At 46.2% G+C, this 21,240-nt stretch overlaps 2 protein-coding genes and 2 long non-coding RNA genes across 5 annotated transcripts; 1 reads left to right on the forward strand and 3 right to left on the reverse strand.

Moving 5' to 3' along the window:
* Positions 1–1,816: 1,816 nt before the first annotated feature.
* Positions 1,817–9,258, reverse strand: trmt9b (tRNA methyltransferase 9B). Its single transcript, XM_076146388.1, has 4 exons — positions 8,996–9,258; positions 4,645–4,844; positions 4,118–4,291; positions 1,817–3,768 (listed from the first exon to the last, which is right to left on the reverse strand). The coding sequence occupies exons 2-4, from the start codon at positions 4,805–4,807 to the stop codon at positions 2,828–2,830; spliced, it is 1,278 nt and encodes a 425-aa protein (XP_076002503.1). The 5' UTR covers positions 4,808–4,844; positions 8,996–9,258; the 3' UTR covers positions 1,817–2,827.
* A 760-nt stretch (positions 9,259–10,018) lies between these two features.
* Positions 10,019–13,685, forward strand: LOC142995029 (uncharacterized). Of its 2 annotated transcripts, XR_012961478.1 has the most exons (4): positions 10,019–10,135; positions 10,678–10,780; positions 12,183–12,327; positions 12,582–13,685. It is a non-coding gene; the product is annotated as an uncharacterized LOC142995029 (long non-coding RNA). The 2 variants fall into 2 exon arrangements; XR_012961477.1 differs by lacking the exon at positions 12,582–13,685 and having other exon boundaries at positions 10,020–10,135; positions 12,183–12,414.
* Positions 13,149–14,266, reverse strand: LOC142995030 (uncharacterized). The gene is made up of 3 exons (XR_012961479.1): positions 14,077–14,266; positions 13,544–13,659; positions 13,149–13,286 (listed from the first exon to the last, which is right to left on the reverse strand). It is a non-coding gene; the product is annotated as an uncharacterized LOC142995030 (long non-coding RNA).
* Positions 14,267–15,311: 1,045 nt separating this feature from the next.
* On the reverse strand, positions 15,312–21,182 carry n4bp2l2 (NEDD4 binding protein 2-like 2). The gene is made up of 6 exons (XM_076146218.1): positions 21,094–21,182; positions 19,648–20,786; positions 19,449–19,573; positions 19,138–19,226; positions 18,965–19,041; positions 15,312–18,881 (listed from the first exon to the last, which is right to left on the reverse strand). The coding sequence occupies exons 1-6, from the start codon at positions 21,094–21,096 to the stop codon at positions 18,713–18,715; spliced, it is 1,602 nt and encodes a 533-aa protein (XP_076002333.1). The 5' UTR covers positions 21,097–21,182; the 3' UTR covers positions 15,312–18,712.
* Positions 21,183–21,240: the final 58 nt, after the last annotated feature.

Genomic DNA, 21,240 nt, shown 5'->3' on the forward strand with positions numbered 1-21,240 from the left:
AAATCTCAATGTTTTTCTAGGTAAACAAAGACATTTTCCATCCCTGAAAATACACAACTGATCAAAATACATGTGTAATATTGGGGATGTTGTAAAAGACGATACTGTTGTTGTGTTGTGTTGTTGGTGTCTCACTTACTTTCATACAGCCTCCTGCTTGGAACTCTACATTGTGGGTGTGAAGGCAGTAAATCTCTCTGACATTGTTTCAGGGTGACGCACATCACTGACTGATCCCCAGGCACCGTCTTGATAGTTAGAAGTTAGGGACCACCTCTGTCAATCAGACAGACACTGCTCACTTGGGTTTAATAGAAAGGGGGGCGGGGGGGAGGAAGACTGTGAGTACAGGAGAGGGGAGGAGGGAATAAAGATGGAGAGGAAATCTGATTGACTCAAACAAATGCTGTGTGGCAGGAACAAGTCCCGTGTTTGCAACCTCGGCTGCTTACTGACAAAAAGGCAGCAGGACCATTTATGACCACTATAATTATTATTCAGAGATTTGATTCCAGTATCTTCAGAGGGTTCCCTTGTGTCTCTGGTGCGTCTCAGTTGTGTTGACAGGAAGGAGGCTGCATTTGTCTGCAAGTGTATTTGTGTGTTTTCTTGGATGTGTCACCGAGTTCAGCGCCCCTCGCACTCTGAGGCGTGACGACAAATGGGGGAACGGAGGAATCTCAGCAGCTTGCTTCAACAGATGCGGCACACGCGATGGAGATGAGACAACAGCAGAAGTATCCCAAGAATGAGATGTAGATTAAGGCCAGACATGGCAACAGGCAGGGCCGCTCCACAAATACACAGCTGTGAAGGCCAACCACGACTACTACTAATAATAATAATGACACTTATACAATACAGAATACGTTTCTTTTGTAAGTCAGGCTGTGATAAAAGTCAATTATTCCTTTTTTTACCGTCAGTACTTCAGTACTCCATCTGTATCGGTAGGTGGCGGTAAAGCGCCATAACCACAATAACCTTATTCCACTGTGTGGCACTAGAGGGCAGTAGAGAGGCGTATATGCACGATGAAAGACACAGGAAACAGTCTGCGCATGCGCTGACTTGTCTCCCTCTTTGATATGAAACATTGTTTACAGTTTATCTCGTCGAAAAACCCATCGGATAAACGTCAATCAGCTCGTGGGTGCAGATTCTTCTTCCTGCAGATGTTTTCACGCTGAGATAGTAAGAACTTTAACATGATTACATACAATAATATTCATTCTTGTGAATAGAGAGCAGCGAGCAGGAATTTCCTCAAGTGTGAAGGTTTGTGCTCACATTACCTGAGAGGAAAGGCTTTGAGCCTGATCTCCATCCGTCCTCTCCTCCTTCAGGGCCGATCTATGGAGGCACTTTATGGCTTTATTTCCATTTTCTTTTACACCCAATCATCCTTTTGTTCCTTTATAGTGGGAATATAATTCCCCTGTGTGCAGACTTGACTTTCCCTTCAAGTTTGCTCTGGAAAGTGAGTCTAATTAGAGGCAATCAGGGGGGCGGGGCTTCACTTGCGATGACCCCCTCTGCGAAGGGTGGTAATGTAATGTAAGTCGCTTTGGATAAAAGCGTCTGCCAAATGATCGTAATGTAATGTAATGTAATGACATCACTGACCTCAAATACAATAATTTACTTCTGTACATTCCAAACAATGATTTTGACGGCAGTGGCTCTTTACATATTAATCATGTGTTGCTGTCTAACCCAATAATAATAATAATAATAATAATAAGAGTAAATACAAAACAACAAACCATCATGAACAAAAATAATTTAATGAAAAACACAAACATTAAAATCCGTTGATGTAAGACAACAAGGTAGCAGACTTCAGATCAAACACAGTTGGTCCACACATGGTAACAACATTAGCCACCTTCCTTGGCACGGCGAGGACAGACGGAACGTTTTCTTTCAAGTTTCAGTCGCCGACATCGAGCAGCAACAGACTTGTGAGACAGTGCAACGTTTTATTCACAGTATATGAGGCAGTCGAGGTGCAGAGATGTACCGGTGTTTGAACTCATCATGGGCTTTACAACAACACGCCACGTTCACCAGGGTCGAGGTCAAAGTCGACACTTCCTGTTAAAACACCCGGCGAGTAAAACAACCACCAAACTGCACAAGTGTTTTGGTAGATATTCTGTACAATTTTGAGCTTTTAGAACAACATTAAAGTGATAATCTCTCAGTTTTCTGTTGTAGTTTTTGATGTAGAATGTTCTGGGCCATGTAGGATTTTTCCAGTCCAGCAGGTGGCAGCATTTACACGGGTTGGAATGGAACAGTGGGAGTTGCAGATGCAACGAAGGAATATCGAAGGAATATCACTTTAGGATGGAATACAACAGTTTAGATATCAAATGTATTTAAAAACTCAACGTGGCCGTCCTCAAGGAACACGCAGTAGTAAAATAAAAAGATTTAAAAAAAGAAGTCCAGATGATTCGGTCCATTTTAAGGGCAGCTGGAAGAGTGAAAGTCTAAAAGTTATTTAGAGTTAAAATCATTAGCAGCGCTGTTTGAGTTTGGTTGACATTGATGACACACACACACACACACACACTGAACATCTGGATACTGCTTGTGTTTCTTTATACTGAAATGGGATAAATACACAGTTTATCCTCCTCTACTGCTGCTGTAATAAATACTGCATCTAAACTCTAAAGTGTTAAATACTGGACGTGGACAGACGTCTGAAGCGACCATGATGTCGTCTGTATGCTTGTGTTGGAGTCACTCAGTGCTAAAACGTGAGGCAGGCACGACGCTAATAAAAACAAAACTGTTCAAAACTAAAAAACTCCAATCATATCTTCCAAACCTGAATTTTCTCAGCCACCACGCACCAGTTGGCGTGATCGAAGTAGGCGTGTTTGACATGCAGCTCCTCGACGTTATTCTCTATCAGCTCCGCCAGCTCACCCTCCCGGAACACATGGTAGTACCTCAGACAGGCTCCCTCCGCCTGACCCTCGCTCCCCTGTGTGCGCTCCTGCAGCTCGCCCTTTTTTTCCCGAGGCCCGCCGTCGCTCTCCTCGTCTCCGGGCGGCGCAGGGCGTTCCCTCTGGTGATGGAGGAGGTCGGGCAGGGCCAGGGAGCCGCACTCCTGGGCCAGGGACACGGAGACGCTCGGGCTTACTGTGCTGTCGCTGGCGTCGCCCCCAGCGTCTTTTTGCTCCTTGTGCAGGTCGGTGACCGAGGCGAAGACGTCCTCCTCCGAGTCGATGGTGGACGACGGCGAGAAGAAGCTGGAGACCTGCTTGATGAGGCCCCGCCCTCTCCCACGCGGGCACGGCTTGGTTCCCGCGCTCTCTCCCGCCGGCGAGGATAAAGTGCTAAAGTCTCTGGAGAACGACCGGGAGATCGCCAAGCTCCCAAAGTCGAACACGGAATCCAAAGACCTGGAGAAGAACCAAAGTCTCTGCGTCCTCCGCTGCTGTGTGGCGCCGCAGGGGGCGTCCTCCTCGTCCGCCACAGACGATGTGCTTCTAACCTTCCTGTGCTTGTCGGTGTCGTCCGTGGCTTCGCTCGCGCTCTGTGCGGCGCCCCTGCGTCTGGGCTTGGCCCGGTCCCCGGTTGAGCGGGGGTTGGGGTTCCAGGGGACGAAGATGTCTTGCTTCTCAAACTTGCGGCGCTTCTGCTCCATGGCCCACACGTAGATCATGATGCAGCCGCCCACACGCAGAGTGCGGGCCATCTCCTTTATTGCTCGTATACGACGCTCTTTGGTGGACAGATGATGGATGACTACAAAAGAATATGAATTAGAGAGAGTGAGAGGCGACAGGATGCACTTAGAGGAAAGTTACTGTGTTGTCACTTTCAGCACTTATCGTTTATTTCTCAGCCAAATCACGTACGCTGGATGGAACGCAGGATAAATTAATAATGTGGGCGTCTGCTGCCATCTTTGTTCTCCTAATTGCACTCTCTAAACTGTGACCGCTGTCGGCAAGGCAACATGCGCTCGTGATGAACTGATGTTTATCGTTATTGTTCTATCAATTCACGGCCGAGGCGAACGGCAGCTACGTCAACCGAGCCGGCGGCTGAATGAAGGGAATGAACGGCAGCTGAGCGGAGGCGGCGGCGGTACCTGCGATGGAGAGCACAGCGTCAAAGCAACCGTCTCTGTAAGGCAAATACAGCCCGTCGCACATCTGGACCTCGTGTCCTTGGCTCCAGGCGGCGTCCACCAGGGGGCGGCAAACATCGCACCCCAGCTTGAACACCTCCTGGTTGATGTTGAGATATTTGCCATTGCCACAGCCTGAGAGAGAGAGAGGGAGAGAAAGAGAGAGAGAGAGAGAGAGAGAGAGAGAGAGAGAGAATTTAGTGAGTGAGTGAGAGAGTGTGTGAGTGAGTGAATTGAGTGTGAGTGAGAGTGTGAGTGAATTGAGTGAGTGAGAGAGTGAGAGTGTGTGTGAGTGAATTGAGTGAGCGAGAGACTGAGAGTGAGTGAGTGAGAGCGAAAGTGAGTGAGAGTGAATTGAGTGAGTGAGAGTATGTGTGAGTGAGAGTGAGTGAGTGAGTGAGTGAGTGAGTGAGTGAGTGAGTGAGTGATGACAAACTATGTACAGATGCAGGAGCAGATGGAGACTTTGAGGTTTTGGAGTCACATACCCACATCGGCGACGATGCTGCCCTGCGGCAGGTCCAGGAGGAACTGCCGGACCTTGGGCCAGGCTTTGTAGCGGCTGTCATTGAAGTACGGGGCGATCTTGTCGTAGACGCTGTGTACATGGTCTCTCTCCAGCCGGCTGGCAGCCTCCTCCATGGCGCTCATCCGCGCCGCCTCATACAGGGACCTCAGAGCATCGGGCCTGCAGAGGAGAGGACAGGACGCAGACTGCTTACATCCTCAATCATCAGGCTATCAAGCTACAGTCCACCAGGAAGGTAAAGAGAGGGATTTGAAACAGCAGTGTCAACATGCAGGCTAGAGGTCGAACAAGGTCAGCGGGTAATGGCCTCTTAATGTGCGGAGGCACTCAAAACGTCTGTCAGGCAGAATCAATCAGCTTGGCCTCAGTGAGCCTCTTCCTCCCTGCAGCTCTCCCGGACAAATGTGAAGGACGTCCAATTCAAGGCAACACCTGTAATTTATCATCAATCTACTGTGGCTGAGTGAAACCGGAGCAAGGGAAGGAAGGAAGGAAGGAAGGAAGTGTCTCCGTCTCACAAAGTAGCACACGCACACACACACACACACACACACACACACACACACACGAGGCAAAGAAGCAAACACATTCATCAACTTTGTGGGTGACAAGATGCAAACCTAACAACTTCCATCATGTTAAAGTTCAGAATCTAACTAATTAGTCTGACGTCAGCTGGTCCAGATGTTCACACCAGCGCCGACATGAGCGACATGAGACTCAATTTTCACATCTAAATTTGGTTCCCTGGTTTAAATTCATCTTTTAAATTAGCATCAGATAAAAGCCGTCTTGAGAACAAACAAAGATTATGGAAACTATGGAAGCAAACAAATCACATTTCATCATCATCATCACCTTTTATCATCGCCCCCGCCCTCACACACACACACCCGTCCAATCAGATCCTCCTCCTCCTCCATCATCCCCAGCACTGGACAGGTTAACGCCACTTCAGTTCCAGTTTCCATTATTGTCAGATTACTTTCTCCATCCTTCAGTCGTTGATTAAAACGTTCTTTCACCACGAGCTTCACCGGAGCTCCGTCACCTCGTTCCACTGCCGGACTACTGGGAAATTACTTCACAGGAATTTATTATACTATTATAATTAAGTCAGAGAAAGGAGGGGGGAGGCGGGGGAGGTGAAGCTTTAAGATGACTCGGGGCCAAGCGCTCATACAGAACACACACAGATGCATTTTTGTTTAACTTCAGGGCAAAAAGGAAATCATGGGATCATTTGGAGTGATTGAGTTGTTTATGTTCTGTCTGGTTGCTGCTGCAGTCGTCTCACTTTATTAGGATTCAGCCCACAGCTGCTACAGAGCTCCTGATGCTCCTGATGCTGCTGCTGCCACGGCTCGCCTCCTTTTAGCTTTAACATCATATAAAGTCAGAGGCATTCTGAGCCAGAATATCCACCTTTTTTATGCAGAAACACTCTTGTAAATGTCACTGTTGTTGAGCGCTCAGTGTGGCGTCTTTCAAAAGCACATAGTCTTCCGGAATGATCCATTTCGTGCTCGACGGGCTGAAAGAACCTCTCACCTACGCCACAAAGCTGCAGAGCTCTATTAGATGTTGACCTGCAATCTGTACAAAATGTTCTTTAAAATGAAGATACAGGGGAATCAAACTCAAATCAAATCCGAATTAATGCATAATGAGAGGTTAGAAGGTTGTAAACGGCCTCTTAAATGTAAGGTTGGCTCTATTTGCTCTGAAATGGCCGTGTTCAGGGGGAGCAGCCGCGTCCTTCAAACTTCCAGCAGGTGTTGCAAAATGCGAGGATGATTTGTCTCCTCCGTGTGATTCAGCCACCGCGTGATGGTTTAAATCAGGCGTGATGGATGCAGAGCGTCGACACGCCGGCCCTCCTTGCAGCAGGGCGTCGTATAACACCGGCTGTCATACGCTGAGAGATCAATACACCGAACGGAAACACAATGTTGGATCATACACCGGCAGCTGCGCTCAATACAACGTTGCCTTTCCTGTTCATCTGTCTAAGAACGTGAGGTTACATGTGACTTCTTCTGTATATTATAGATTATTAACCCTGTGATTGCTGCGATTGGCTGCTGCAGCGACCTTGAGCCTGAATGGGACGAGCGTGTTTCCGAGAATTGAGTTATGAAGAAGACTTGAAAGACTCTTTTAACAAAGCAGAGCCTCGGTAGCGGTCTATTTTTGTTTTTTCAACGGAGTGTGTGAAGAAATTAACAATAACAAACCCGGAGCGGCGTAATGAAGCCGGTAATGCCTCACACAGCACTCTGCCTGATGAGGTTAACCAGAGGGGGAGCCATCAGAACCCACCGGCGCCGCCACCTCTCACACAAGCCCACCTTCAATCTGAACACACACACACACACACACACACACACACACACACACACACACACACACACACACACACACACATCACATTAAGCACTAAAGCTGTTCAAGTGTGAAAATGTGAATCCCTGTAATCTGATGTCATCAAATCCCCATCATGTGTTCCTCCGGCGCTACATAATGGAGCCTATTTCTGGAGCGCCACCGTCGGTTCCATCCCAGGCCGAGTGGAAGACAAACATCCCCCCCCCCTTACGTAACACACAGAGACACACAGCCTCCTTCACTGCTGTCTCAGTGTGTCTCAGATGTGCTGGAGCGTGTGCGTGTGTGCGCGTCTCTCTCTCTCTCTCTCTCTCTCTCTCTCTCTCTCTCTCTCTCTCTCTCTCTCTCTCTCTCTCTCTCTCTCTCTCTCTCTCTCTCTCTCTCTCTCTCTCTCTCTCTCTCTCTCTCTCTCTCTCTCTCTCTCTCTCTCTCTCTCTCTCTCTCTCTCTCTCTCTCTCTCTCTCTCTCTCTCTCTCTCTCTCTCTCTCTCCTCAATAAACTGTGGTCGTTATCTGCCAGCATTATATAATCCGTCAGCTGGGGGATCGAGGCCCGTGAGCTTCTCATCCATCTCACCGTCAACGGAGAAGAACAATTACATCAGAAGAGTCTAAGGAGCTGAGATTGTGCCCGGGTTGGATGGTTTAGAAAAGGATGTTGGTTCATTCTGTCTCTGCTGCAGGTGCACAGCTTTGATCTTAGGTTAGGAGTCCGTGTTCTGCCTGTGTGTGTGTATATGTGAGTGTGTGTGTGTGAACCCACAGGTCAGCCCTCTGAGCAGATTAGTGGTGTTTGTAATGAAGAGGCTCCTAACAGCTGCCTGCTCACCACAGAACAGGTTTACTGGTCAGACCTGACAGCAGGGCCTCAACCCAACAACCACATGAGGCCAGAGGCAGGCGGCTCAGCTCAGACGCCTCACACACACCAAGATGGGAGATAATGCAAATATGCTGCAGAATATGTAGATCTGGATAAACAAACGTGTGCGTGTGTGTGTGTATTTGGCATAAATACAGCAAAGTATGTAAGTAACTGGAAACGCAACCATGACACACACACACACACACACACACACACACACACACACACGATTTTGGAACCTCTTACTGGACGTATGTATCTATAAGTGTGTGTGTATTAACCCCCTCCTGACCCCAGGACACAGACAGGATAATGGAGCAGAGAGAGCTGCAGGTTGAAAGGACCCGACACCTCATCTGTCTCTTTGTAATCAGTTTCTCTTCCCACCTGCAGCTCTGATTGCTCACCTGCTCATCCCAGAGGAAGAGGAATCACTCTGTGGACTCACTCTACCAGGCTTCCTTTCCTTCCTTCCTTCCTTACCTCCTTCCTCCACCCCCCTGGCATGTTCAAGGTTTATGGCTTGTTTTGCTTTGACCTTGATAGAGAAGCACTTGTTGTGTCCCTCTGTCTGTCTGTCTGTCTGTCTGTCTGTGTGTGTGTGTGTGTCTGTGTGTGTGTGTGCATTGGCCTGTGCCATCTCTGTTCATCTGAGACTGTACAAATAAACTTGAATTCACGTCACCACACACACACACACACACACACACCTTGAATAAGCAGAACGTGCAGCATGAAGCCACACACTCAATGCAAATGTTTTCAAAATAAAATAAATCCTAAAGTAAAGCTTAATGAAGACTGAACGTGCAGGTTTAAATTATAAACTGTGCTTCACTTTCAGGTCCCATCAAAGTTTCAGCGCCGTTTGGGTTATAAACCACACACACACACACACACACACACACACACACACACATAGATAATGCAGCGGGTTTTAAGGACCTTCACCGGGATGGGTTCGGTTCGGTGTGCTGCAGGACCCGAACAGTGCTCATGTTTGCTCAGCCTCTCCTGCACACACACACTTCATCCACACAACACACAGATCCTCTTACCGTCCCGATGTGCGATGCTCCGCCTCGATCCTCTCTCAGGTCGCCGGAGGTAAAGTTGCCTCTCTCCCTCTCTGCCTCTGTGTGTCTCTCTCTTTCTCTCTGCTCTCGATCGATCGATCTAATTAATCGATCGGCACATGAGGGTCAGAACCGAGAGCTCGACGCGGCGACTCAGAGCCCGTGAGCAGCAGCGACATGGTACAGACGGCTGATGCACTGAGGCGCGGCGAGCTTGTGACCCGCTGCGTGTGTCCGCCAGCCGCGTTCTGAACGCCGGACCGACCCGCGGCATGATGAAGGATCAAGAGCGACACCGTGTCCGCACAGCTTCCGGTGACGGGTTTCAAAATTAAAGCCCTGGAGAAGACGATGCATCGCGACTTCATTACAAGTAAAAATAAATAAATACTTAGTAGAAACGTAGCCTTACTTCAAATAATGTGTTGTTCCTTCCTTTGGCTCTGTGACGTTCGCGTTAATCCTGAAATACTCCGACTTTATCCGAGTGACATTAACAAGTCACATGGAAAAATAGCGAGCTTGTCTTTCTTAATCCATTTATGAAATCATAAATTAATCTTAATTTATATAGAAACAGCCGTGGTGAGATCAGTCAACAACAACAACAGTCAACGTGATTATCATTAATTACTTAATATGGCACCTCTCAAAACAATAATGAAGGATCAGAATCAGTCATAGTAAATAAATTAAGCCAATCGACCTTATTAAGGAGAATACACAGCACATTTAATGAATAGCGAGAAAAAGACGAGTTGGAGGACTGGGTGGTGTTGTCATGTAGTACGGTGGCCGAGAACCGCCACCGCTGCAAATAAAAGAAGCGCTGCAAAAATAAAAAGCTGGTGCAAAAATAAAAAAGGCGATGCAAATAAAAGAAAGTCTGCAAAAAAGAAACGCTACTGCAAATAAAAGAAAGTCTGCAAAAATAAAAAAGTCGGTGCAAAAATAAAAACGGTGATGCAAATAAAAAAGCCACAACGGAAGAGGGTTACCGGGGACTGTTTTTGCCGATGCACCTGTGTGAGTAGAAGACGACGCCGACGCACCTGTGTGAGGAGAAGAAGACGACGACGACGACGACGAGAAGAAACTACGAGTAGGAAAACGAACTAGAAAGTAAGTGAACATGATAGTGTTTAATGTCGCTACGTGTACTTTTTAATGTGTTATTTGGTTAGGCCAGGTAACCCCAGGTTTGAAGGTGAACTGGAGAATGCCGGTGTATTGTTAGCTTCGGCTAACACGGGGAGACCACTAACCAGATGTCAGTTTGACATCATAGCTGGAGTTTGAGTTATTGGATGACATCGTTTTGTTAGCGTGATGCCATCACACTCATTTATTTAAGTAGCTTCAGATTCAAACAGCTTCAGCAGCATTGGAGACACACTTTCTGGACCAACATCTGACTGTGACTCTGTGAGTGAGCTCGTTTTGTGGTGACTATCTACAGTGAAGACAGCTTATTACTGTCGTTGTTGTTGTTTGTATCATTAATAATCATGCTAACAATAATCTAAGGCGTGGGTAACAGAAGTTATGTGGATGAATGTGAAGTTTAAGCTGTGTGGGGTGGCCAGGGACCTTTGAGAAAGAACCATGACCATAATGTCAGATTGAATCCTAAACTTGACTGTTTTTGCTTTGTCATTTACCAGGTCATGTTTTGTCCATTCTGTGGGGTGAACCTTCCATCCGTCCTGGTATATTGTGGCTCATGCTGTAGAAATGTCAGGTTCCTAAGGAGTCTTCAAGATGAAGGTACATTTCTTTCTGACAGTTAATGAGGTTCTTAAACATGATGGATTGCTATGCTTTTTCAGAGAATATACTGTCTGTTAGTCATGAATATACCACTTCATATGGTGAAATCCATAACAGAGGCATGTGGAATACAATGAATTTGAAGACATGAAAAATTAAGAAAGTTTCTTAGTCTAGTAGGCTACTGATCCCTGTAAAAAAATCCTATGCAACAATTTTGAGTGTTTTGCACTATGCTACTTTTATATAAAGACATTTTCAATTAATTAACTTTAACGAGTGCATTGAATAGCTTGATTCCTCAATAACTAATCACTAACTACCATGTCACCCACACATGATAATCTTAACAATCTCATTTATTCACCTCTGTAAAAATTGAAAATGTTCATTATGCAGTTCATCATTTAGCCTCTAATATAGTGTCCTCCGTCCTACCCCTCAGGTCCTGAAGCTAGTACTCCAGTGGATGAACTTATCCAAAAATATTTCACAGAGGGCCATAGTTATGAAATAATAGTGGACTTACTGAAAACCAAACACAACACATCAGTCAGTTTTCGCAATCTACAAAAAAGACTAAAACATGCAAGCCTGACCAGAAGGATCAACTACACTCCAATTGCTACTGTGCAGGCAGCTATTTCCGAGGAGCTAAAGGGATCAGGCCAGCTTTTAGGGTATAGAGCGATGTTGCAGATTCTGAAACGGAAACACTCTCTTGTCGTCAGACAAGACGATGCACCTAATGGCAGAGCTGGATCCATGTGGAACAGAGAATCGCTGCAGACGTAGATTTGTTCGAAGGGCATATCATTCAATGGGACCAAACGAAACCTGGCACGTTGATGGGTATAATAAATTAAAACCTTTTGGAATTGGCATAAGTGGCTGCATTGATGGCTTCTCCAGAAAAATTATGTGGCTGAATTGTGGAAAGACGAACAACGACCCTTCAGTAATTGCTCAAAACTACATCAACTGTGTAGTTGAGCATGGAGTTTTTCCAAAGCGGCTCCGCACAGATTGCGGCACTGAAAATGGAATAATGGCCGCCATTCAATGTACCATGAGATCAGAGCATGCAGACGAGTTTGCAGGAGCTTAAAGCCACATGTATGGCACTTCAACATCCAACCAGCGGATTGAAAGCTGGTTCCGGAAACAAAGGTTTCTGTCACTTTTAATTCATTTATGTTTTACTTGACCCTGGATTATTGTATTTGCTGTATGCATTTATATTATTTCTCAGTTTAATGTATATTGCTGTGCTTTTTAAAGGAAAGGGTATATTGTAGTGAAATCTCCAAAAGGCATGAGTCAGTAGTAAGTGGACTTGTACATTAATCTAAACCTCTTGAAGAACGATGACCTGGATGAATTTGTGTTTTCTATCTAGGAGCCAATTTTGGATGGATCTGTTCAGTGACTTGAGGGAGAGGCATCTCTTCAATGGCAGCCCTGCAAACACAAAGTTCACCTCCTGGAGTCACCTTATTTATTATTAATTACGTAAAAACTGAAATAATGTGGTGCTCTAAAATGTGGGTACTTAACTGCACTTGAAAATATTTTGTAACATTTTGATTATAAAATTTAAGATTCACAATAAAGTTTTCCCTCATGTGCAATGCTTTCTCTAATATTTGATACTTAGTTTAACCTAAGATCATTGCTTGTCTTTGGGTCTCTGCATCCTTGTCCTGTAAGAAACTCTGGAGATAATTGTAATGACCATGAAAGTGAAACTTAATTGATGTGTTGCTCAGTGTGAACACTTTCCTGTACTTGCTCCTAGCAATTGTGGTTTCCCAGCATCTGCCCAAACCCTGAACCACATCACCAGCATCATGCCAGTGCCAGCAACTCCTGCTGGGGATGAGCATGAAACTCTTTTTGGAGAACTGCAACGACAGAGTGGTGTAAGAGCTCCTTTGCAGTGGGAATCAGCTGTAGAGAACTACATCACCCTGAAAAACATGGCTGGTCTGTAAAAATTTTAGGGACATATTTGTGTTGTGACAACACCAAAACAAACTTCTTTTTATGTGTTGTATTTGCTGCTGCTGTATATTGCTGCTGTCATTTTCTTCTCTCCCCTGTCATTTGGCAGAGGCTTTTGTCCAAAGCAACGTACAAATGTCTGTAATAAAGTTGTCTATGCCTGAAAAAATCTTAAAAAAAAAAAAAAAGAACAGTCTGTAGTTTTTTTATTTATTTTTTATTTAAAGAAACAAGCTGAAGCTGCAAGCACATTCCTGATATCAAATACAATAAAAATGTGCGGTCTTGACAACAGTCTAAAAATGAAATGTTTAATATAATGTACACAAACATGGATCTCTAGGTCAGAGCGTGACACATTCTTTTAAGTAGTTTAAGCCTTGATTGTGTGACAATATTTTCAGACAAGGCTAAGTGTGAACGATAGACTATGTTTCGGAGCTACAATTACCAGAGCTGCTGAATCAGTGCTTGACTCTCCATCTGCAGGTTCCCATATCTGGAAGTAAAAAACAATATATCAGTGAGCACTTCAAATTTGATTGACAGAACTAGAGCTGAACAAATTTGAACATAAATATTGAAGTTTGTAAAATATGTGTAGGCCAGGACACTGCAACATTTACTGTAATTTAAAATGCTATTTTGGCACGTTTCATCAGAAACATGGCTTCTATGTAAAATCTAGAAACATTTTCATTTTCAGACAGAACTTACAATATAATCAATGTAAGACACAACAAATGTGGCACTCACCAATGTATCAGCTGCACTGAATTCTGCAGAGCTTGGACTCATGATGATCACCTCTGAATCCGACAAAGTAGTTTCGGAGGCTGCTGGTGTCCACAAAAAGGACAATTCATTATGATCTGCAAAAAACAAACAAAAAAAACAAGTATCATTAGGTTGCTTTGGACTTAAATTGCATGAACATTTTAGCCGTCAGTTCAATACCTCAATCTGACATTATGGTCATGGTATTTTCACAAAAGTCCCTGGCCACCTCACACAGCTTAAACTTCACATTCATCCAAATAACTATTGTTACCCACGCCTTAGATTATTGTTAGCATGACTATTAATGATACAAGCAACAACAACAACGATAGTAATAAGCTGTAGCCGTCAGTTGCTTCCACTCTCGTTAGTGGTCTCCCCGTGTTAGCCGAAGCTAACAATACACCGGCATTCTCCAGTTCAACTTCAAACCTGGGGTTACCTGGCCTAACCAAATAACACATTAAAAAGTACACGTAGCGACATTAAACACTATCATGTTCACTTACTTTCTAGTTCGTTTTCCTATTCGTAGTTTCTTCTCGTCGTCGTCGCCGTCTTCTTCTCCTCACACAGGTGCGTCGGCGTCGTCTTCTACTCACACAGGTGCATCGGCAAAAACAGTCCCCGGTAACCCACTTCCGTTGTGGCTTTTTTATTTGCATCACCGTTTTTATTTTTGCACCGACTTTTTTATTTTTGCAGACTTTCTTTTATTTGCAGTAGCGTTTCTTTTTTGCAGACTTTCTTTTATTTGCATCGCCTTTTTTATTTTTGCACCAGCTTTTTATTTTTGCACACCAGCTTTTTTATTTTTGCAGCGCTTCTTTTATTTGCAGCGGTGGCGGTTCTCGGCCACCGTAATGTAGAGAATAATTTCGCGAATTTTTTGTCAAAATGAAACATACATTTAGCGCTTTTATTTTGTAAACCGTGCTGCCTGTGGTCTGGTCTTATTCTGGTGAGCTTGCTGCATCTAATTGGTTGTTTGGTGTGTAAAAGGACACGCTGTGCACCCGCAGAGCGCCGTTGTCATTGGCTACCAGCTTCACGTGACCACCATAATAAACAACGTGAAGTGCCAAAGATCTATAGAGCAGAGAAACAGAGACAGCTGGACGGATTTATGAGCTCTAACACAGCGGGATTTATGTTTACATTCATCTTACATACATCACATATATTCTGTGTAATGGCCGGTGACACGTTTACACTAATGTGACTTAATGGAGGCCTAACTGGTGTCTTCACTCAGTGTGAGTCCATGCTGACTGACCTCAGCGCTTGATGTCACCAGAAAGCCTGGGGAGCGACGCCACCGTGTGGAGCGTGACCCCGAGAGGTCACGTCTACACCAAACAGCTCCTGCATGAATCATTACTAATCCCACTGAGACACACGTGAGCAAAGCCCTGGCACCTGTGCAGCGAGACAGAGAGAGAGAGAGGGAGAGAGAGTGAGAGTGTGTTTACTTGAAATGACACTCCTATCACACATATGAGAATACACTCTTTGTTTTCAGTTTTGTGTCATATCTCGTCCTTCACACCTACACTGTAAAAAAAGACAAAAAACAAAACAAGTGCAGCCTGAAGGATTCACACACACACACACACAGATCTGATCCAGCATTAGTAGGTTTACTGCAGCACTATTATGCAACCTTCTATTCTACATCCCCACTTATCAAAGAGGGGTCAAGGGGTCACGGGCGCTGCAGTCCGTCCTGAATGTTAATTCATAAACATATTCAGTCTTTTTTTTTACAATCAACAGAGCGCCGCACTGCTCTTTAACTGTTTCACCACACGGAGGAATCCATGAGGAGCAGACAAGCAAAACGCCATCTCCCATCTTCCACCGCTGTCATCCAGCCATCCGGCCAAAACCTGAGACGGAGAAAGCTCTAAATGAGGACGTTAACGGTGTGAAATCGTGTGTTTGGCATTGCTGAGCATGGTGTTCAGGCTGGTGCACATTAGCATTTCATCCCCCTCGCCTCTCCTCCGCGCCTGTCTGCCAGCGTTTTGTCTGCCCTTTAGGTCTCTGAGGTGGTTAGTGGCACTGACTTAATTATGCAGCCATTGTGCGAACACAAAGCACTCGTCCGTCCTCCGCATCTTCATCACAAGCGTATGTTGCTCTTTTCCCTGCAGCCGTCGCACTCCAATCCAGCCTGTTTTCACTCACATTCACACCTGAGGAGAAGAAGAGGAAGAGGTAAAAGTCTGAGAGTGTGGACCACAGAGCCGTGCACAGGTTCCCTCAAGGTGACTTTGCAAACCTGCAAAGCCTCCCACATCACAGCCATTACCGTCAGATTGTGTTCCGTCTCTCTGCTTGATCTATCCCATAATGCAGTCAGACAGGCCGTCACCACAGCGCCCTCAGCCTGCAGATTGGCATTTTATGTAGTTATGGAATACAAACACTCCTCGGATGCAGAGAGGCTGTGAATGCAGAGCCCGGTCGAGTCCGGGTCCAACCTAGAAAACATCACAGGATTTCTATCAAAGTGGAAAATACAGAGAGAGAAGAAGAAGAAGAAGAGGAAGAGGCCCAAAGTAAATAGCAGTGGCCTTCATTTATGTGATCCTCAATGATGTGGACTGGATGCTGGATACTTGGAGCTCCTTGTCTGTGTGCGAGTACAGCCTGTGTGTTCTGAACAAACACCGGGCTTTCACTCGGCTCTTCAGAAATCGGGACTTTCAGAGCGTCGCTGTCACCCAAACCCCATCTGGACCCAAAGCTCTGAAGCTGGCTGCTCTAATTACAGCTCCTCTGTTATAAATATGCAGATTTAAGCGAGCAGCAGATAAGAGAGAGCGAGCAGGGCTGCAGGAGGATTGGAGAAAGAATGTAGAGCAGAGATAGATAGATAGATACACACAATTAAAGGTTAGATGCTTTATGAATGGATTTGATTCAATAGAAGATTAGTGGACTTAAACACAACAGTATGATGTCATGTTTTAGAGGAGGAAAACACTCAATCCTTGTCTGTGTTATTTATTTATTTGGCTTAAGAAAACAACTGCAGCTCAAAAACCAGAAATGCAGCTTGTACAAGGAAACGTGTATTTGTGAGCCGACAGGGACGAAACGGAAAAAAATTTCCTGCTTGTGACATCCTGTTGTTAGAAAGGGAAAAGGATACGATGTCACCGGTGAGCAGCCATTAAAAAGTATGAATCCTCCGCAGAAGGAGCCCGTGCTGAGGATCGAGATGAGAATTTCAGGGCAGAAATCCAAATGAAGAGATGATGAGATGTGCGACGCTGCCTGGTAGATTTGTGTTAAGAGTCGAGAGAAGAGAAGCCGTTTCGTTCTTGACTAGATGAGCTCGTTATGTTCCTGTCAGTGTTTATTTAACTTCGGCTCCTATTCTGCACAAACAGCATCAAGGCCCGAAAAAAAATATGGAAGGAGTGAACACACAGCTGCTGCAGCCTGTGTGTGTGTGTGTTGTCTACGTGCAATTACTGTCGCTCAGCAGCACCAAAACAGCAACAAGACGCCTCAGCTTCTCCAAACCGGCCTCTCTCACTCTCTCTCCTGCTGCACGCTCTTTTGTTGTTAAAAGCTGCTTCATTCCACTTTTCTCTACGTTCCCCGAGCTATTTCTGGAGTCTGCACACTGTGAAGGGACGGAGTGCAGCAGAGGAGGAACCCAGATCTGTCACACACAAAGCTCTTAATGTTCACAGCAGCATTAACACACACACACGCACACACACTCACGTACATTCACATTGACCGTATAGTGTTTTAGCACGTAGCGTCTCAATCAGACTGGATGGCGGCTTCAGGTTCTCTAATGTGAAGTCTGAGACGACACAAACGCAAACGCCAGGCCATCCGCACCTCCGCAGGGCTTTGGTGATTGGCTGGAACAGAACGCCATCCAAACCATCTCTCCGTGCTGCTTTAATGAACACCGGGGGGAATACACAGGAACACACACGATGTGATTTCCTGTGAGACGCAGTAATGCTTTCAGGCACAGACACTCTCTCTCTCTCTCTCTCTCTCTCACACACACACACACACACACACACACACACACACACACACACACACACACACACACACACACACACACACACACACACACACACACACACACACACACACACACACACACACACACACACACACACACACACACACACACACACACACACACACACACACACACACACACACACACACACACACACGAGATGTTACTGTGAATGAGGACTTTTCATGCCCATAAGGTTTGGATACTTTCTTTTCCTGAAGTCGTACGCAAAGATTTATGGCTTTGTTGTGGATCTTTCCCTGTTTGGCCGACGTGTCTGTGCAGAAACTCTGTGCATATAAAAGCCTGACTGAGGTATTAATCTGCTCTGGGCTCAGTACAGTAAAATGTGAGAAACCCGTAATAGATTTGTTGGCAATTTGGCCGTTCTGGAAGAATCCGTTAGGCAGTGCAGTCCAATTTCATGGCTCCTCTGACGATCACCATCACCACAAAAACAATTTAGGGCGCACAGCAGTCGATCACATTAGAGACCAAACAAAGGCACACAGTCTCCGTGCGGCGCTGTGTCGGCAGCACTCATCATAACGACGAGACTCACATGTTGTCCGTTAACACAGCCGCGTGTGTGTGTGTGCGGCGATACGACAAACAACACGCCTGAGAGCAAAGTCATGAGGATGAGAGCAGCACACATCACAGTGACAAACAGACTGGAGCCTTCTGGGCAAGAGGCTGCATGTAAACTGTGTTCTGGCGCCCCCTGCTGGACTCAAGGGTAAACTACTACATGAACCGTGTGGCATTATAAATGGAATGTTAAACTTTGTAGAAACAAACTGGTCAACGTGACGTTTTGCTTTCCGCGTTGTTGCATATTGTGCAGAACACACATACGCTGCAAATGGACAACTGACATCAATTAAATACCAAAAGGTAAATCCTGGTTCGTTGCCGCTCTGTGTCCTTTTAAAAAAAGAAATCGGGACATCTTAATAATTAAAATTACTATAGAAAAATAGAACTTTTTTCTATAAATTTACATTATACACACAACTGTGCTCAACTGGAAAATAGAAAGTGTGTTGTTCTTCGAGGCTAATTACTGACTGAGGAAACTAGTGGTACTCTTGTGTTTGACTCCTGATGTGCCGTTGCTCCGGCTGAGGCCTCGCCGTCACGTGACGCGGCTCCTGAGACCTCAGGACCACGTCCACGGAGATGGGGAAGGAGAAGCGTTCCAGCATGCGCCCGATCTTATCCTGAGGGACGCCGTGCTTGTTCTTCCTGGAGGACACAAGAGCGGGTTTAGCTCCTACGAGACGAGACTTCTGAAAAGAGAGATTTGGCGTTTAATGAGTCGCTCTTACCTCTCCAACGCGAAGAGATCAAACTTCCAGCTAGTGTCGGGTTCTCTGAAGTCCACTCTGTATCCTCTCTCCAGGGCCTGAGAGGCGAGAGGTTTTTAATATGGATCCAGATGTGCAAGAGGAAAGATTCTCACGTAAGGAAACTGCTGCATAATGCAAAGGACAACACTCACCATTTGGACGTATGGCTTCATTTCCCAGGCCTCGATGTTTGTATTGTCAATAATTAGAGGCGAACGGCCGTCATGCATCGCTTCTTTGGCTGAAAAATGCAAAAATAAGAGTTGAAGTGCTGGCAAAGGAAAAGAAAAACCTTCATCCACCCAGGGAAGAAGATGTTACGGTCATTTCATACACAAACACATTAAAAACGAGGTGACTCATGATCATAACTCCTCATCTAACACGGCCAGTTGCTTTGTGGCGATGTGATGAGGTGTAAATGGGGTTCATGGAGCTTTTGGGCGTTCAGGGAGTCAAATACCTCGGTCCTGGTTCCATTGGTGAGCCTCTCCGATGAGGCCCGGGTCGTAGTGGTAGCTGTCGCTGTGAGCAAAGTAGTCGTCTGCGCTCAGTATCAACCCGCTCGGTCCGGTGGACACCAGCTCCCTGTGGTGACAAAATCAGGCTTAGAGGGACGGTTTGATACTTTGAGACTTCACAATAAAAGCACAGACACTTACTTGGCCAGTGTTGATTTCCCCGAGCCCGGCAACCCCCTCATCAGGATCAGCACCAGGGGGGAGTAGGCTCCACTTTGGTCCCGTTGCTCCCAGGGGCCGTTCCCCGTCTCCGATCTCGGTCGCCAGTCACAGTCTTTACTGTGCTGAAGCCACGCCCCTCTTTCACCCCCCGAGTGGCCCGCGTTTGCGTTCTGTGGAGGCGCCTCATACCTGTCATCCCACCTTTCCCTGCCATAGTCGGGGGGAGGATCTCTGTCAAAGCCCTGAGGGGGGTAGGAGCCTTCATTAGGGGGGTAAGAGCCTCTGTTAGGGGGGTAGGAGACGTCGTTAGGGGGGTAGGAGCCTCTGTTAGGGGGGTAAGAGCCTCTGTTATGGGGGTAGGAGATGTCGTTACGGGAGTAAGAGACGTCGTTAGTGGGGTAAGAGCCTTCGTTAGGGGGGTAAGAACCGTTGTTAGGTGGGTGAGACATCCAGTTTGGATCAAAACGTGGCTCCTCTTGGAATGGAGGCCGCGCACCCCGACCGCCCCAGCTGTGTGGCCCCCCCTGGTCTGGCGTGTACGGGAATGGACAAGGAGGCGGTGGAGGAATGTACGGCGGTCTGTGGAATCTTGGGTTTGGCGGCCCGTTAAAAGGCAGAGGGTGATGCCTTTGGTTCTGAGCGAGCGCAGCGCGGTCACACATCAGGTCCAGGTTGGATCTGGGTCTTCTAGTGGGGTACGGCTCATTCTGATACCAGTGTTGCCAGGACGTCTCTTTCTGTCCGCTGCCTTCCATCTCATAACATCTGCTCAGCCTCTGGTTCCTCTCCGCTCTCGTGTCCCCAGTGTTCTCCCTGCTGCTGGACGTTCTGCCCGGTCTCCTATCGGCACTGTTCGGTCCTTCATTGGCACCGTCCACTGCATCCAGCTTCTCCAGCTCTTTGTAAAACTGGCTCAGCGAGTCGTCAATGTCGGACTTGACCTTGGCTGCCTTTGGAGGGAAGGCTGGGCCGATGAAGGTGGAGCTGGTGAAGCCCACCTCCTTTAAGACACGCTCTCTGTCTGCAGACTCATCTTTGCTGGGTTCAGTTCCTCCACTGTTCTTCACCGAATCCTTCACAGCAGGTTTGGAGGCAGAGGAGGAAGCACCACGAGACATCTACAGGAGGAAACACACGCCATTACTACACACACACACAGTAAATGACGACCGCGACTAATTAGCTATTATTACTTTACCCACACGTTTAATTCACTTTTATTCTTCATTCTGAGAGCTTTCTTGTGACTTTGTTGCGTTATACAACAACCGAAATCGTAAGCGTTTCCAAATATCAAGTTTACAGAGCAAACAGTGTTTAGTTGTCGAGATACAGTGAAAACGTGACAAACACCGTTTTTATTTTAGTTAAATTATAAATGCTTCTTAACAACATAGATAAGTACCGTTGTTGTTGTTTACTTACCATAAAGCTTTACGAAGTAGCGAGGATAAAATGAGAAAAAGCGGCTTAAACACAAACACCGGGCACGACTTCAACATTTCACGCGCCGTGTGTTTACGGAAATGACGTAATTCGTATTCTTCTTCTTTTGCGTCACGAGGGCCGGAT

Source organism: Genypterus blacodes, unplaced genomic scaffold (assembly GCF_046128005.1).
Source record: "Genypterus blacodes isolate CSIRO-AG114 ecotype Tasmania unplaced genomic scaffold, CSIRO-AGI_Gbla_v1 ptg000032l_1, whole genome shotgun sequence".
In the NCBI taxonomy this organism is placed as follows: domain Eukaryota; kingdom Metazoa; phylum Chordata; class Actinopteri; order Ophidiiformes; family Ophidiidae; genus Genypterus; species Genypterus blacodes.